We start from the raw sequence: 15,930 nt of genomic DNA, 5'->3' as shown, positions 1-15,930 counted from the left end.
AAATGTTAGAAAACATATTCTAATTTTTCTAGAAGAAAGAGCAAAGTATAGAATATGTATTCTAAATTTCGTAGAATTTAGCATTCTAAATACCGTAGAACAGAAATGCGTTCTAAATTTTCTAGAACATGTAGAGTGCATAGAATACATTATCTAGATTTTATAGAACATGTACAATATATAGAATACACATTCTAAATTCAGAAGGCATAGTCTAAATTTCGTAGATCATATTTTATTCATCCAAAACGGTAACAAAAACGATATATTTTTGATTTTATAAGTATCCCCATGACTTCTTTATCATTTGCCTACAAACTATTTTGAATTTTATTTGAAAAATTGGTTATATTAATTACAAAGGGTATATTAGGAATATGTGACATTTGAATATAGAATGCATAGATGGACAATAGTTTAATTATTTGTCCTTTATATCCAATTTTCCCATTAATTTATTACCTCAACCAACATTCATTTTCTACTCAAAAGAAAAAAGAATCTCACAAACAAACAAATGTCTAACAAATTTCAATCTATTGGCCAAAACTGAAACAACCTAAGTTGATATATATCATTAATGATAATATGATTATGATTTGATCATTTAGCCAAATGCTACCAAAATAAATACAAGCACTTTTATTAAGTGTACTTAAATTCCTTGATTAGGGTTGTGTTTTTTTATTAATCTAGCATCTAAATTGTTGGCCTAAGCTTGAAGTTACTTGAACAATAAGTTATCTTTGAGAGAGATTAGGAAAAGTACTATTTAGGAGTTATCTAAATATGTAAGTTTTACTTTTGAGAATTGGAAAACTCTTCTCTATATAAGAAGATGCTAAGGTGTAGCATAACTTATGAGTTTTGAGAATAGAGATTGAGTGCTTAGGTTTTGAGTTATTATCCTAAGTGATTAATAAAGAGAGTTATTCTTTGTTGATCTTTGTGTTCTTAAAGCTTTTGTTAAACTATATTTGGTATCAGAGCATTAACGTGAAAGAGATTCATCATGTCTGACGATGAAGACGAGAAGCCGACCGTAAAAGCAACGTCAAAGGAGATCGGATCCTCTGCCATAAAGTGTCCGATGCTCACCTCTTCTAATTATACTTATTGGGCTATGAGGATGCAAGTTGCTCTTAGGGTTAACAAGGTATGGAACACCATAGATCCGGGGGACCTAGATGAGGAGAAGAACGATGTGGCAATAGCTTTATTGTTCCAATCTATACCAGAGGCCTTGACTTTACAAGTTGGAAAACACACCACTGCTAAAGCAACTTGGGATGCAATAAAAGGAAAACACGTTGGAGCTGAGAGAATTAGAGAGGCTAGGTTACAAACTTTGATGGCGGAATTTGATAGAATCAAGATGAAGGAGACAGATTCAATTGATGCTTTTGTAGAGAAACTTTCGGAGATCTCTTCTACAGCAGCAACACTTGGAGAAACCATTGAAGAACCAAAGCTTGTGAAAAAATTCCTCAAAAGTTTGCCTCGGAAAAAATACATCCATATCATCGCAGCTCTTGAACAAGTTCTTAATTTGAACAAAACGACTTTCGAAGACATTGTTGGACGTTTAAAAGTGTATGAAGAGAGGATTGTTGATGAAGATGAAGAGAAACAAGAGGATCATAATAAGCTGATGTATGCAAATTCAGACTCACAAGCATCTTATACTGAAGGATACAGAGGAAGAGGCAGAGGAGGTCGGTTTAATTGGCGAGGTAGAGGCCGCGGACGTTTTAACAACTATCAAAACGGTTCATACAGACAAAGGGAAAGAGATGCGTCAATGATAACGTGTTATCGATGTGATAAACTAGGGCATTATGCATCAGATTGTCCCGATAGACTGCTTAAGTTACAAGAAACTGTTGAAAAAAAGGATGAAGCAACACAAGAAGCTGATGAACTAATGATGCATGAGGTGGTTTATCTTAATGAAAATAAAGTAAAACCAAGCTGTTTTGAAGCCGATCTAGACACAAAAAATGTATGGTACCTTGATAATGGTGCAAGCAACCATATGTGTGGCAATAGGTCTTTCTTTTTAGATCTTGATGATACAGTCATGGGAAAGGTGCGTTTTGGAGATGATTCTCGCATTGATATCAAAGGTAAAGGGTCAATTCAGTTCGTATTTGGAGATGGAAAGGGAAAGGTGCTTAAAATTTTGAAGAATGTATACTTTATACCGGATCTGAAGAGCAATATTGTTAGCCTTGGTCAAGCGACAGAAGCAGGGTGTGAAGTGCGAATGAAAGAAGATTTTTTAACTCTTTATGATCGGTCTGGACATGTGCTGGTGAAGACAACAAGGTCCAAGAATCGTCTATACAAGGTCATACTAGAAGTTGAAAATCTCAAATGCCTACAATTGATGTCACCAACCGAGTCAACTATGTGGCATTCACGGCTTGGACACACTAACTTGGAAACAATGAAGATGATGATTAACAAAGAATTGGTAACAGGTATACCAAAGTTCACAGTTGAGAAAGAAACGTGTGTGTCATGTCTACTTGGGAAGCAAACGAGGAAGCCCTTTCCGCAAGCAACTTCTTATCGAGCAAGTCAAAATCTTGAACTCATTCATGGAGATCTATGTGGGCCGATTACACCTTCCACTCCGGCTAAAAAGAGGTATGTTTTCGTACTCATTGACGATCATTCACGTTATATGTGGACAGTTCTCTTAAGAGAAAAGAGTGAGGCATTTGAAAAATTCAAAAGGTTCAAAGCAATTGTTGAGCAAGAAATAGGAGCAACAATCAAGACACTGCGAACAGATAGGGGAGGAGAATTCGTGTCAAAAGAGTTTCAAGCTTATTGTGATGAACATGGCATCCAAAGACATTTGACTGCACCCTACTCTCCTCAGCAAAATGGTGTTGTTGAAAGACGAAATAGAACTCTTTTGGAGATGACTAGAAGTATTCTTAAACACATGAGCTTGCCAAATTCTTTATGGGGAGAGGCTGTGAGACACGCCACCTATTTGATTAATAGGATTGCAACAAGATCATTAACTGAAATGACTCCATATGAAGTGTTTAAAGGGAAGAAACCAAATCTTGGACATCTTAAAGTATTTGGCTGCATTTGTTACGCAAGAACAGAGATTGTTGGGAGAAAGAAGCTTGATGACAGGTCAAGAATGTTAGTGCATCTCGGAACAGAGCCTGGTACAAAAGCCTATCGATTATATGATCCTACAACTAAGAAGATAGTTGTGAGCTGTGATGTTATTTTTGATGAAAACAAAGCTTGGATCTGGAACAGAGGAGAAAGAGAAGTTCATAAAGCCTCCGGAACCTTCTTTATTAGCTTGGGAGAATTTGGTAATAAAGGCATAAGAGACATTGAAACAGGGGAAGGTACAAGGATCACTCAAGCTGCGGATGAAAACGTGATAGAAGTCGAAGATGATACAGAAGAAGAAGAGAATGGTGATGCTCCGAGTAATGGAGACAGTGGTGATGATGAAAGGGAACAAACACCACCACCGCCGCTGAGAAGATCAGAAAGGCCAAGAGTAAAGCCTGCATATTTGAATGATTACGTCCTTCTCGCAGAAACAGAGTGTGAAAAACTTCTGATGGTAATCAATGAAGAACCTTGGGACTTTAGCGAAGCCAGAGAACTGAAAGTGTGGATAGATGCTTGCAAAGAAGAGCTTTCATCAATAGAGAAGAACAAGACATGGAACTTGACTAGTCTCCCCATAGGAGTTAAGCCAATTGGCTTAAAGTGGGTCTTCAAAATAAAAAGAAATGCAGATGGGAGTGTTAACAAGTATAAGGCACGTCTAGTCGCCAAAGGGTATGTTCAGAGACACGGCATTGATTTTGACGAGGTGTTTGCTCCTGTGGCACGTATTGAAACTGTTCGGTTCATTATCGCTTTGGCGGCTTCTAATGGCTGGGAAATACATCACCTCGATGTTAAGACTGCATTTTTACATGGAGAGTTAAAAGAAGAGGTTTACGTTAGTCAACCTGAAGGATTTGTTGTTTCGGGTAGTGAAGATAAGGTCTATAAATTGAACAAAGCTCTTTATGGCCTAAGACAGGCGCCTAGAGCCTGGAATGACAAGTTAAACACAATTCTCAGAGAATTCAAGTTTCATAAGTGCTCAAAGGAACCATCACTTTATCAACGAGAAGAGAAAGGACATCTACTTATTGTGGCAGTGTATGTAGATGACTTGCTTGTTGCAGGCTCCTCTTTAAAGTTGATTCGGGAATTTAAGAAAGAGATGGCAACAAAATTTGAGATGAGTGACCTTGGAAAGTTGACTTATTACTTAGGAATTGAAGTGCATCAACATGAAGGTGGCATTAGTCTCAAGCAAGAAAGGTATGCAGAAAAGATTTTGGGAGAAACAGGAATGGAAGGCTGCAATCTATCTCATGTTCCAATGGAGATGAACCTACAATTGTCTAAGTCTCAGAATGAGAAGGGTATTAATGAGAAAGATTACAGGAGAAGTATTGGCTGCCTTCGTTACTTGATTCACACTCGTCCGGATCTCTCTTATAGTGTTGGTGTCTTGAGCAGGTATATGCAAGAGCCCAAAGAATCCCATGGAGCAGCATTGAAGCAAGTCTTGAGGTACATACGTGGAACCACCTCTCTTGGTCTCTTGTTCAAACGGACAAAGAAGATAGATTTGATGGGTTATAGTGATAGCTCGCACAATGTTGACTTAGACGATGGTAGAAGTACAACGGGTCACATTTTCTTCCTCAATGATTCGCCTATTACTTGGTGTTCTCAAAAGCAAGAAACCGTGGCGATGTCTTCCTGTGAAGCTGAATTTATGGCGGCTACAGAGGCTGCAAAGCAAGCTATATGGCTTAAAGAGTTGTTGAGTGAAATACTAAACATTGAAGGGAAGAAGGTCTTGTTGAGAATCGACAACAAATCGGCTATAGCTTTGACAAAGAACCCGGTGTTTCATGGAAAAAGTAAGCACATACATAGAAGATATCATTTCATTAGAGAATGTGTTGAGAATGAGCAAGTGGAGGTAGAGCACGTTCCCGGCAATGAGCAAAAGGCGGACATCCTAACAAAGCCACTTGGTAGAATCAAGTTTAAGGAGATGAGAGGTTTTATTGGAGTTCAAGATATGAAGAAAGATAACTTCAAGCTTAAGGGGGAGAATGTTGGCCTAAGCTTGAAGTTACTTGAACAATAAGTTATCTTTGAGAGAGATTAGGAAAAGTACTATTTAGGAGTTATCTAAATATGTAAGTTTTACTTTTGAGAATTGGAAAACTCTTCTCTATATAAGAAGATGCTAAGGTGTAGCATAACTTATGAGTTTTGAGAATAGAGATTGAGTGCTTAGGTTTTGAGTTATTTTCCTAAGTGATTAATAAAGAGAGTTATTCTTTGTTGATCTTTGTGTTCTTAAAGCTTTTGTTAAACTATATAAATATGGTTAACATATCATATTTGGAATCTTTATATAATAAATCACAAGTCAATTCTAAAAAAACTGCAATCCTCTCCATCCGACACCTGTCTTAAGTCCTAATTTTTACACTTTCAGATTTCTAAACAATTAAACTTTTGCTATTCGACAAAAAAAAAAGACTAAAAAAAAAAAGTTTTCTTGCAACTGTTTCCCCTCTTCACCCCCACGATCTCAATATCTCCTCTATGCCTCTCTTTTTCAACAATAGAACAACAACATTATTTCATACAAAAAGCTTACAAATATCTTTCTTCCTTGCTCTTTCCTACAACTTTTATATGTAAAAATTTAATAAATTTGATTAAAGTTTTGCCCCGTACGGAGTACGGGATTAATACTAGTAAATAATAAATTTGAAGCTTGATGATCAGAAACAAAATCAGTAAAATTAAAGAACAACACCTGACACAAGTAACGGCTACTTTAGTAGTTAGCGGGTGAAAAAGAAGAAGACATGCTAACGGTCAATTCCAGCCTGGCACGTAAATTACAAAAATACCCTCAACTTTTTTTCTTTTTCCGTTTTTTGATACGCTCCTTTTATTAAATTAAATTAAACATTTTGTCTCTATTTCTCTTATAAAATTTCAATAATTGAACCTCTCTCTTTCTTCTTCTCCGATTTCAAGTTGAATCATTACTTCGAGAGAGGTAGAGAGAAAGGGATCGCCTTTTCTCACTCTCTGCGTATTTTCAATTTTGGGCAAGAAGGTACGTTGCGATTTCTGATGAAAAAATCATTCTTTTTCTTCTTTCTTGAAATGATCGACTTGGGATGTGATTCTTTGCTTTCTCTGTGTTCTCTCTAAGATTTCTTCGATTTTTCGTTTATATATTAACCCCAATTAGGTATTTTGAGTTATTCTTTGAAGCCCTTCGTCGATTGCACGAGATCCCAAATTGTTTCAATTTAGGGTTTTCTTTGATTCATCAATTGGTTGGCTTTGTTCTTGTGTCTTGGATGCGTTTCGTTCTTATCAGGGTCTGATTCAGTTATTTTGCTTTACTCTTAGTTAATTCGTGTCTTCACTCTTCTCCAAGAGTTTCAAGTTTAGATTTTTGTTCATCGATTTTGCTCAATTGCCTTACTTTTAATAGTTCATTGTGGTGTGGAATCGGATAAATGCTGATGAAACATTAATGCTGTGAATGGATATTGTAGCTTAGACCACTTAGTTTAGTCATTTCTGTTGACGAATCAACGCATTAACCTTTTATGGCTTTGGTACAGTTTTATCGCAATTGAGTCTTGAAGACCAGTAAAGGATTTTATCACATTGGTGCTTCTGCCTGTTTATCTGAGTCTGAGGACAAGAACTTCTGGGGAAGGTCCTTTAGCGTTTATAATTCTCCATGGTAACTATCTCTCCCTCTGTATTCATTGCTTAGAATTGTTCTTACTTGGAAACTTATGAAAAGCCTATGAAGTTGTATCTGTTCTGATTTGTCTTCTTTGATGCTCAGGCTAGTAATGAGAATCTACCACCCAATGTTATCAAGCAGCTTGCCAAGGAGCTGAAGAGTCTAGACGAATCTCCTCCAGATGGCATCAAGGTTGTGGTAAATGACGAGGATTTCTCACAAATATGTGCTGATATTGAAGGACCAGGTGCACACTTATTACCCTATCTATTTCATTCTCGTGCAAGATTATAAATGTTGAATGATGTAAAGTAAGATGTTCTTCTACTTTGATTGCATTCAGTTGGTACTCCTTATGAGAACGGAGTTTTCCGTATGAAATTGGCTTTGTCACATGATTTTCCACATTCACCGCCTAAAGGTATGCATGTCACTTTAAGGCAGAGACACAGAGAATTTTTATTAATGGTTTCTAATTTCTTGAGTGACATTGCAGGCTACTTCATGACAAAGATTTTCCATCCTAATGTTGCTTCTAATGGAGAGATATGTGTTAACACGCTTAAAAAGGATTGGAACCCTAGTCTTGGATTAAGACATGTTCTCTCTGTAAGATGATTAACCCCTTATGTATTCATCTCTTTGACCGGTTTCTTAAAACTGAAGACTGAGGATCTGTGTTTTGTACATGTTAACAGGTTGTAAGGTGCTTATTAATCGAGCCATTTCCAGAATCTGCATTAAATGAACAAGCTGGCAAGATGCTACTTGAAAACTATGACGAGTATGCGAGGCATGCTAGGTGAGCCATCTACTTTGGTTTCAAATGTTGTCAAACCTTCTACTTTTTCTTTGCCGAAAGATGAAATGCTTATATACTGGACTATTACTGTATGCAGGCTTTACACAGGTATCCATGCTAAACCAAAACCGAAGTTCAAGACAGGAGCAATCTCAGAGTCAACAACCGCTCTAAATGTTGGCCAGACAAACAACGAGACGCCTAGTGCTGCTACTGCAATACCCTCTTCAGTGACAGACATAAAGAGAGTAACAACGAGTGCCCAAGACCAACAGCACATGGCTAATGTCGTTGTAGCAGCCACAGCAGGATCTGCAAGTGTGGTCACTACGACTCAGAAAAGGGAGGCAGGTTTGGCCAAGGTTCAGGCAGATAAGAAGAAGGTAGACGCTAGAAAGAAAAGCTTGAAGAGACTATGATGATGCTATCACTCAGATGTCTTACGCTCTTCGAACCTAAACTGTTGTTTCCTTTTTACTTGTAAGAGATCTGTTGTTTGAGGATTTCTCATTCTGGGAAATAATAATGTTTGCCAATGAAGCCGAATGTTAAACATTTTGGTGTTCTAATCTACATCTGGTTTTGCTGAGTAATCTTTGATAAGACAAAAGACACATCAACATCTGGAACCAGTCGTCTGTAATTCTTGCTATATTTCATCAGAATGTTCGAAAGAATATAGACAAAGATGATACAACAGTGAGAGATTGTTCATTGCAGTTACTTGGGCAAGTCTAGTTGAGATGAGAAGAACGAAGGATCGCGCTCAGAAGCATCATCTCTAGTTGTCGTAGATCTGTCGTAGTTATCACTAATTTCCTTGATATCATCTAAGTTTCGTGTTGGCAAAGGAAGCTTCCTCGGACTCTCCCTTTTAGTGAGCTTGCCTCCCATTTCTGTATCGTATCTCACGGAGGAGCTATACTCTGACTCATACTCGGATCCGTTAGATGCTATAGTCATGTCATCTTCTTCCGGGACCATCGCTCTGAGATCTAGTTGCGAAGGCGGGATCTTGGCAAATAATACTTCTTTAACATTCTTCAGTAACCCTCTCTTGTAAGGATTTTCTTTCTTATCGTAACGGTACCGGAAATTCTCATATGTTGTCTGCAAAACAGACACAACACAAGAAAGCTCTCAAGGCTAAAGCAAGCTAACAAGATTTAGGTGTGATCCTATGATAAAGGTAAGGAATGTACCTGGTTTGTAGACATGAGATAGAAGTGGAAAATGGTAAGTCCACCAACGAACCAGACAGCGACGAATGAATATACGATAAGAATGACTGACACTATATCATAAGACATTGTTCTCCATAGCTTCCCAGGTTGTCGAATCAGATTGATCCAGGAGAACACAAAGACATATATGCATAGCAATGTTGAAGATGAGATGAAGCAAATGAAGAACGGGTAGTTTCTCTGCAAAAGTTTCACACCAAGAATCAACTACTCTCCGAACAAAGAAGTGTACAAATCTATGGAGTATCAGTTAAAGACTTGAGGTTCAAGTCTGTGAGGAAGAACTTACTCTGGCAATGCATTGTCCAACCCATGGACAATGGTGATCAAAGCGTTGGACACAGTTGTTGCAGATGGAGCAATGTGATGCACGAGGTGGACGATAGAGCAAGCAAGTATCGCAGAACTTGACTTTGATAGTGTAACCATTGACGAAAACGTCTTTCGTTCTTGGAATCTTGAGATTAGGAGTTTTGTTGTTGACCCATTCCATAGATTGTGTTAAGGAACTATCTGAATCATCTTCAAGATTCATTGATGTTTTATTCCTTGGGATGATTCCTGGATCCCTAGCTGATGTCAACAATAGAAACGTAAAATCCAAGATGGTGAGGATAAATCCTGAAGCTAGAACGGTATAGTTGAAGAAAGGATCTCCATTTTTGATCCACAAGAGCATCCTTATACAGAATGTAAGCGCAGGGGCACCAATCAAGAAGGAGGTTAGGAACAGAGATGATACATCAGGACCAAAGATTAGTCTACCACCACAGCAAAATCTCTGATGAAACAAAACCAAAACCAAACATCATATAATATTCACATTCTGGTGGAACAGCAAAGAAAACATGTAATATTGGCATTAAGAGACAATTTCATGCAATCATTGAGAAATGTGTTTCAGAGAAGGAAGGAAGAAAATAATATTACGTTGTTACCCTTCCAGGCTTTGTAGAATCGGATATGAGAGATGTGTTTAGAAGAAGAAGCCGTCATGAGAATATGATCACCAGAGGGAATGCAATGAACCTGACTAATCTTCTTCTTGCTCATTCTCTCCCTCTGCATTTTCTGTTTGCTCCTTGCCTCAAAAACCCATACATGAAGCCTGTCTTTACAAAAAGATTCTTCAAAGATTCTAAATTTTTTAACCGAGTTTCAGAAATTCCCAAGGTTTTTTTTGTTTGGTATCAGCCAAATTAAAGATGGGTTTTGGGGATTTCTGTATCTTCTTGATTCTTTTTTTTTTTTTTTCTTTTCTTGTTTCTTCTTGTATTTTTTTTTCCTTAATAATCCAATGCAAACCAATCCTTCTGCATGCAGTCTTGTTTTGTCTCTCTCTAACAAATTTTTTTTGTCCTCTAATAACTTCCAAGATTTTCGGTAAACTTTTACTGAAAAGAAATTTTAGGATCAATCAATAATAGATAAAGAAGAGAAGAAGGGCCGCAAGGATAAATTTTAATTTGATGTCTCTCTTATGTGAACATCATGTAAGATTCTTAGCTTTACTGAAAAAGTTAAAATAATTATTGTATAAAAAGTTTTACGTGCCATTTAGACCATGCCATGCCCGTTTAACGACCAACTAGATAAATTACCCGCACTATGTGCGGGATGAAATGACAATTAAAGAACTGCATTGTAGTTTTAGTTATAAAAATTATTGTATTATTATCCGGAATCCAAAATTTGTTAGTGTATTATGAAACATGTTAAAAAAACGTTTTATATTCCAATCATCGATTTTTCGTATCGGAATTCGTTTTACCCGTAAAATAATTAAAGACGACAATTTATTTTCTAACGTAACTTAAATAACAAACACATATACATCTTTGTAAAAGAGTTGATGAAGATTTACAAAATTTAGATTGCTCAAAAACTAAGAAGATGTGTGTTTGGTAAATTTGAGAGGATGAAGATGATATCAGGGAATATATTTATAGAGAAATATTTTTGTAGGGTTCCGTTTAATTTTTGAAATTTGGATTGCCTTCAAAATTTGAAATATTAATTTATTGTTGATTTTATGATAGATTTAGTTTTGAGAATTAATTTTATAAATGTAGTTTGGATTTATGAACCTAGGAAAATTTGTACTTACAAAAGTTATAAAAATATATTCAAATATATTAATTTACATGAATTATAGGTTTACATGTTTGAGTTGTTAAATATATCTATATATATATATATATATATATGTTAGTCTGGATTTAAAAATATAGACCTTAGATCAATTTAATATATATACATATACACGAATTCTTTATGTATAGATAGAGATATGATGTTTGTATTACTGATGTTTAATGTTAATTAACGAAATAATTAGAATATCATGGCACATTTGTAACTAATCTAGTAATATATAGACCATTAGTTTGCTCGATTTATGAAATAGAAAATGTCTGTTTGATTTTAAGTTTAAGTTTGGACGTAGCATGTCTTAAATTTTAATATTAGATAATACAGATTTGTTATTTGTTATGCATATATAGAAAAAATGTAACATTTGTTATGTGTTTGCTAATATAGAAATAATAAAGTTTGTCTCGTATACATTGTGTTTTTTTTTTTTAATTTTTAATTAGAAATTTGTTTTTGATAAGTGGGATATATGGATATACGAGACTAATGGCAAATTCTGTAAATAGTCTAATAAATCTTGGGTAATTATCTAAATAGAAGCCAAATCATTGTAAGAACGACACATTAGCACAATCTTGTTAATAACACATGATGGTAAGATTTTTTTTAAAAAATGTTTCTCTATTAATATATAGGGGATGTTCTATGTTTATATCTGTTTATTCTCTATAGTCCGTCTAAAATTCTGCCTATTTACGGGGGTGTTATTGGTTTGGGATTTAGAAAGACTTTTAGTGACTTGATAATAAAGGATTTTAAAAGATTGTTAAAAAGTTTTATATTATCTTGATGATTTATTTTCCAAAATCTTGTAAAGTCTTTAAAACTTTTTTCCATAATCTTGTATACTCTTGATGACTTTTCCAAACTTTTCCTACAAAATATTTCCAAAATCTTGTCCAATTTTTATTAACGTCTAGTGACCATCTTCTATCTTCTATATAACATGTTCTGTGTAGGCCTGGTTTTCTTCTATATACTAGGTTGTTTATCAGAGTTACAGAGGTACGCTTCTTCTATCATAATACTCGCTTATGAATTTCGTGTGTCGATCGTTAGATTCTTGTATGTTCATATAATATTTAATTGTTTTCATTGTGTTTGGATCTTTTGATTCTCTAGCACCAAAATCAATAAAATTTGCAAAAGTCAAGTGATGTGATACGTTTGGTTTAATAATATATACATGCGGAGATTTGCTTATGCTGTGATACGTTTGGTTTTGTGACAAGTCAATGGTCTTTTTTTTTTGATACGTTTGATTTGCTTATCATGATCACGTAGGGTGAACGTTTGTCAAACATAAACACGTCAAATATTCCTTTATTTGTTTGTGTATACGTTAGTGTTCATGTTTATAATTTTAAGCTGATTTTTAATTACTCTTTGCAGGGAATTATGGAGAGCACCATTGTAAGAGAGGATGAAGATGACGAATCAGAAATGGATATTTTGCTATTACTACTGAAAAATACGACGAGAGCTTACTTCACGAATAAACGTATTGAGCGTCCGATTCGTAAGCCTATCACAAGAATTGGCTACATTTACCTCGAGAAACTTTTGAAGAAAGATCATGACCGCTTTCGAAAGGTATACCGTATGTATCCTGACGTTTTTTTGAAGTTATGTGATATTATCAAAGAAAAAACATCTTTAAGAGGTACCCGCCAGACTTGTCTTGAAGAAATGGTGGCTACATTTTTGCTCACCATTGGTCAAAATTCGAGATATAATTATACAATGGACACATTTGAGAGATCAAAGTTTGCTGCAAGCACAAATTTTCACAAGGTTTTAAATGCATTAACCACTATTGCACCAAGTCTTATGGCCAAACATGGACTCACAGTTCCAGCAAAAATAAGAGAAAGCACACGTTATTATCCTTATTTCAAGGTATGTTTATTGCAAACTATAATTTAAAGTACGCTTCAACACAATTTAAAATATTCATTATTTTTACAGGACTGTGTTGGAGCTATCGACGGCACACACATTCATGCAATGGTGCCCGCTTCTAATGCACCAAGCTATCGTAATCGGAAAGGATATACATCACAAAATGTTCTTGCTGCTTGTAACTTTGATCTAGAGTTCATATATGTCCTTAGTGGGTGGGAAGGTACAGCTCACGATTCAAAAGTATTAAGCGATGCTTTAAAGAGAAGTAAGAGCAAGCTACCTGTTCCTGAAGGTATATACTTATGCATTACACAGAAAATTGTTACCTCTCTTTTGTTAATATGACTATTAATATCATTGCTATCATATATGAATTTCAGGAAAATATTATCTAGTTGATTGTGGATTTGCAAATCGACGCAATTTTTTAGCTCCGTTCAGAGGTACAAAGTATCATCTACAAGACTTTAGAGGTCAAGGTTGTGATCCTAGTAATCAAAATGAGTTATTCAACTTGCGTCATGCATCTTTGAGAAATGTGATCGATAGAATTTTTGGTATCTTCAAATCTCGCTTTTTGATTTTCAAATCAGCACCGCCTTTTCCTCTTAAGGTACAAGCAGAACTTGTATTAGCTTGTGCTGGATTACATAACTTTCTTCGTAGAGAATGTCGGTCCGATGAGTTTCTTCCTGAAAAATACAGTGACAACGACGAAGAAAACAATGAGAGCCACGAAGAAAACAATTATGAGGAAAATGGAGATACGGGACCTCTCCAATCTCAACAAAGGGAATATGCTAATAATTGGAGAGACACAATAGCTGCTAGTATGTGGGCAGAAGCTACAGGAACAGGGAGCATACCATGAAGATCATGAAGTTTTTATTTTCAAATATTTTTCTCTTCTTTGCCTGTGTTGGATTAAGGGGTGACAAAGATCTTAGTTTGTTTGGTTTCATTGTTTGTGACGAAGCTTGCTATCTTTGGTTTGTTTGGTTTCATTGTTTGTGACGAAGCTTGCTATATACTTTTGAATCGTGAGCTGGTTTTTATTTACCAGAGAGTTGTACTAATTTGGTTCTTCGATTTTGCGGTTTTGAGTCTTGATAGTCTTGTTTTTGCTTCATCTTCTTCCTTTGATATCTTCTGATTCAGACCTCGGTTTGGAGATCTAAAAGTTGTTCTGAAATCTTGAGATCAAGATATTTCCAACCGTATAAAGATGAGCTTCTGATTCCTTGTGAGTCGACTTGAGAAAAAGTTTGAAGTTGGTGCACTTCAGCTTCGTCGCTCTGTTCTTCGGTCTTGGTAGATTGGTCATAACTTTCAGACCGTGACAGCAAATCACGTTCCGCTTTTTCCTGTAGCTTCGTATATCTCTCTACTATTTTTCAACAAAGTTTCATATTTTTCTGGGTTGTTTTGATAACCCTTTCAGTCTTTGAACCAGAACACGTCTGTTCTGTTATCCTTCTTCCTCTTTTTTGGTTTTCTTGTTTTTTGTCTTTGTCTTTGTCATCTACAAATAGATGACCAAGACAAAGACAAAGACAAAAAACACAAAAAGATCATATCATCTCATAAACAGATGTCTTTGTCTCCTCCATTCCCCAATTTTGGAACTTGAAATTGCTGGAGAACAGGAGAAGCAGCGACGGAGACGATTCCGGTGTCAGATTGCTGACACATACAAAGTCATGGACTCTATTCACAATCTCTCTATTTTATGGGGGAGTTTTCATGATTTTTTTATGAAGAAAATTATATAAAATCCTAAACCAATAACATAATATTTTAATTTATCAACAATCCAAGATTCTTTTGTTTTAATTGAATAACACAAAACTTTTAATGACTCTATAAAACTCTTAATCCAATAACACTAGATTTATAAAGATTTTAGATTACTTTTTATAAATCTCAAACCAATAACACCAAATTGTAATAGAGTTTTTAAAAGTTTTGATTGAATAACAACATATTCTACATAACTTTTAAACTCATTAAAAGTCTTTCTAAATCCCAAACCAATAACACCCCCTACATCTCTTGGTTTTATGGTGGCCCGCATATTCGTATATAAAATTTTCAAAATTGTCAATTGTTAAAAAATCAAATCAATTTTGACAGAATTTGTAAACTGAAAAAAAAATCGTTAACTGATCAAAATTTACCTTTTTTCTAAGGTTATTTTTGACCTTTAACATCACTAGTTATGAGAGAGTGTCACGTGGCTAATGTTATTTTTTACTCTCGTGGTTAAAATCAGATTGGCCAAACACAAGCTAAGGGGGTGTTATTAGTTTGTTAATTTGTAAATCCATATAGAATTTGAAAATTTCTATTAATTATGAAATCAAGATATATGGATTTTGAAATAACATGTGTTTACCCATGGATTTGAATCCTTCTATTTTTCTCTTTCAATTCCATTCAATTCCATTTAAAACATAATTTGGATTCTCAAATCCAAAAACAAATGACTAAACGAATAACATAAGATTTTAACTAGTATTTATAAATCATAGAACCAATAACACATGAATTTAATTAGGATTTTAAAATCAATGATTGAATAACAAATGATTTTTGTTTGGATTTCTAATTCCATATAAATCTATGAACCAATAACCCCTCCTAAGAATCGGGAAGAAAGTTAGGGTTCCTTGGACATATCTCGTATCTGTGATTTGAGTGATGCCATCACCGATCTAACTTCCCCGGAACGTCAGAAGGTGGAGGAGACAACCAAGAGTTGAGGAATGGCGGGGTTAGGGATTTCGAATTATTTTCTATTCTCAATAGTTTGATGATTTTATTTCAAGAAATTGATTATCCGGAAGTGATTTTTCGCAGGGTTTTGAAACCGAGTTCTCGAAATTTCCCTACTGTTTTGATTGGCAATCATTGGATCTGGACGATAGAACAATGGTTGACGAGCCTCAAACTTGAAGAATAAGAGCCCA

The 15,930-nt window shown here is 35.3% G+C and overlaps 3 protein-coding genes across 5 annotated transcripts; 2 read left to right on the top strand and 1 right to left on the bottom strand.

Moving 5' to 3' along the window:
• Positions 1-6,078: 6,078 nt before the first annotated feature.
• LOC9307204 (ubiquitin-conjugating enzyme E2 22) lies at positions 6,079-8,251 on the top strand. Its single transcript, XM_021020366.1, has 7 exons — positions 6,079-6,205; positions 6,726-6,850; positions 6,959-7,103; positions 7,200-7,277; positions 7,353-7,465; positions 7,555-7,658; positions 7,756-8,251. The coding sequence occupies exons 2-7, from the start codon at positions 6,848-6,850 to the stop codon at positions 8,075-8,077; spliced, it is 765 nt and encodes a 254-aa protein (XP_020876025.1). The 5' UTR covers positions 6,079-6,205; positions 6,726-6,847; the 3' UTR covers positions 8,078-8,251.
• A 43-nt stretch (positions 8,252-8,294) lies between these two features.
• Positions 8,295-10,442, bottom strand: LOC9309259 (probable protein S-acyltransferase 3). Its single transcript, XM_002871087.2, has 4 exons — positions 9,833-10,442; positions 9,192-9,683; positions 8,861-9,082; positions 8,295-8,768 (listed from the first exon to the last, which is right to left on the bottom strand). The coding sequence occupies exons 1-4, from the start codon at positions 9,968-9,970 to the stop codon at positions 8,379-8,381; spliced, it is 1,242 nt and encodes a 413-aa protein (XP_002871133.1). The 5' UTR covers positions 9,971-10,442; the 3' UTR covers positions 8,295-8,378.
• A 1,313-nt stretch (positions 10,443-11,755) lies between these two features.
• LOC110227098 lies at positions 11,756-14,050 on the top strand. Of its 3 annotated transcripts, none has more exons than XM_021020335.1 (4): positions 11,756-12,061; positions 12,449-12,955; positions 13,025-13,253; positions 13,342-14,050. In XM_021020335.1, exons 2-4 carry the CDS (start codon positions 12,455-12,457, stop codon positions 13,830-13,832), a joined length of 1,221 nt encoding a protein of 406 aa, XP_020875994.1. In that variant the 5' UTR covers positions 11,756-12,061; positions 12,449-12,454; the 3' UTR covers positions 13,833-14,050. The 3 variants fall into 3 exon arrangements, with proteins under 3 accessions (XP_020875994.1, XP_020875995.1, XP_020875993.1); XM_021020336.1 differs by lacking the exon at positions 11,756-12,061 and having other exon boundaries at positions 12,197-12,955; positions 13,342-13,574; positions 13,667-14,050; XM_021020334.1 differs by lacking the exon at positions 11,756-12,061 and having other exon boundaries at positions 12,197-12,955.
• Positions 14,051-15,930: the final 1,880 nt, after the last annotated feature.

The sequence above is a fragment of the Arabidopsis lyrata genome (genome assembly GCF_000004255.2).
Source record: "Arabidopsis lyrata subsp. lyrata unplaced genomic scaffold ARALYscaffold_6, whole genome shotgun sequence".
NCBI lineage: Eukaryota > Viridiplantae > Streptophyta > Magnoliopsida > Brassicales > Brassicaceae > Arabidopsis > Arabidopsis lyrata.
The sequence above is the reverse complement of the archived record's forward strand: the minus strand, read 5'-3'. Positions and strand labels throughout refer to the sequence as shown.

Bases quoted from the DNA above. Each gene is read 5' to 3' on its own strand.
- LOC9309259 (XM_002871087.2), bottom strand. From the start codon at position 9,970: ATGCAGAGGGAGAGAATGAGCAAGAAGAAGATTAGTCAGGTTCATTGC. The intron at 9,684-9,832 runs GTAATATTATTT...TTGTTTCATCAG, and splicing joins AAGCCTGGAAGGGTAACAAC to AGATTTTGCTGTGGTGGTAG. The intron at 8,769-8,860 runs GTACATTCCTTA...TCTGTTTTGCAG, and splicing joins ATCTCATGTCTACAAACCAG to ACAACATATGAGAATTTCCG.
- LOC110227098 (XM_021020335.1), top strand. From the start codon at position 12,455: ATGGAGAGCACCATTGTAAGAGAGGATGAAGATGACGAATCAGAAATG. The intron at 12,956-13,024 runs GTATGTTTATTG...TTATTTTTACAG, and splicing joins GTTATTATCCTTATTTCAAG to GACTGTGTTGGAGCTATCGA. The intron at 13,254-13,341 runs GTATATACTTAT...TATGAATTTCAG, and splicing joins CAAGCTACCTGTTCCTGAAG to GAAAATATTATCTAGTTGAT.
- LOC9307204 (XM_021020366.1), top strand. The intron at 7,104-7,199 runs GTGCACACTTAT...GATTGCATTCAG, and splicing joins TGCTGATATTGAAGGACCAG to TTGGTACTCCTTATGAGAAC. The intron at 7,278-7,352 runs GTATGCATGTCA...GTGACATTGCAG, and splicing joins TCCACATTCACCGCCTAAAG to GCTACTTCATGACAAAGATT.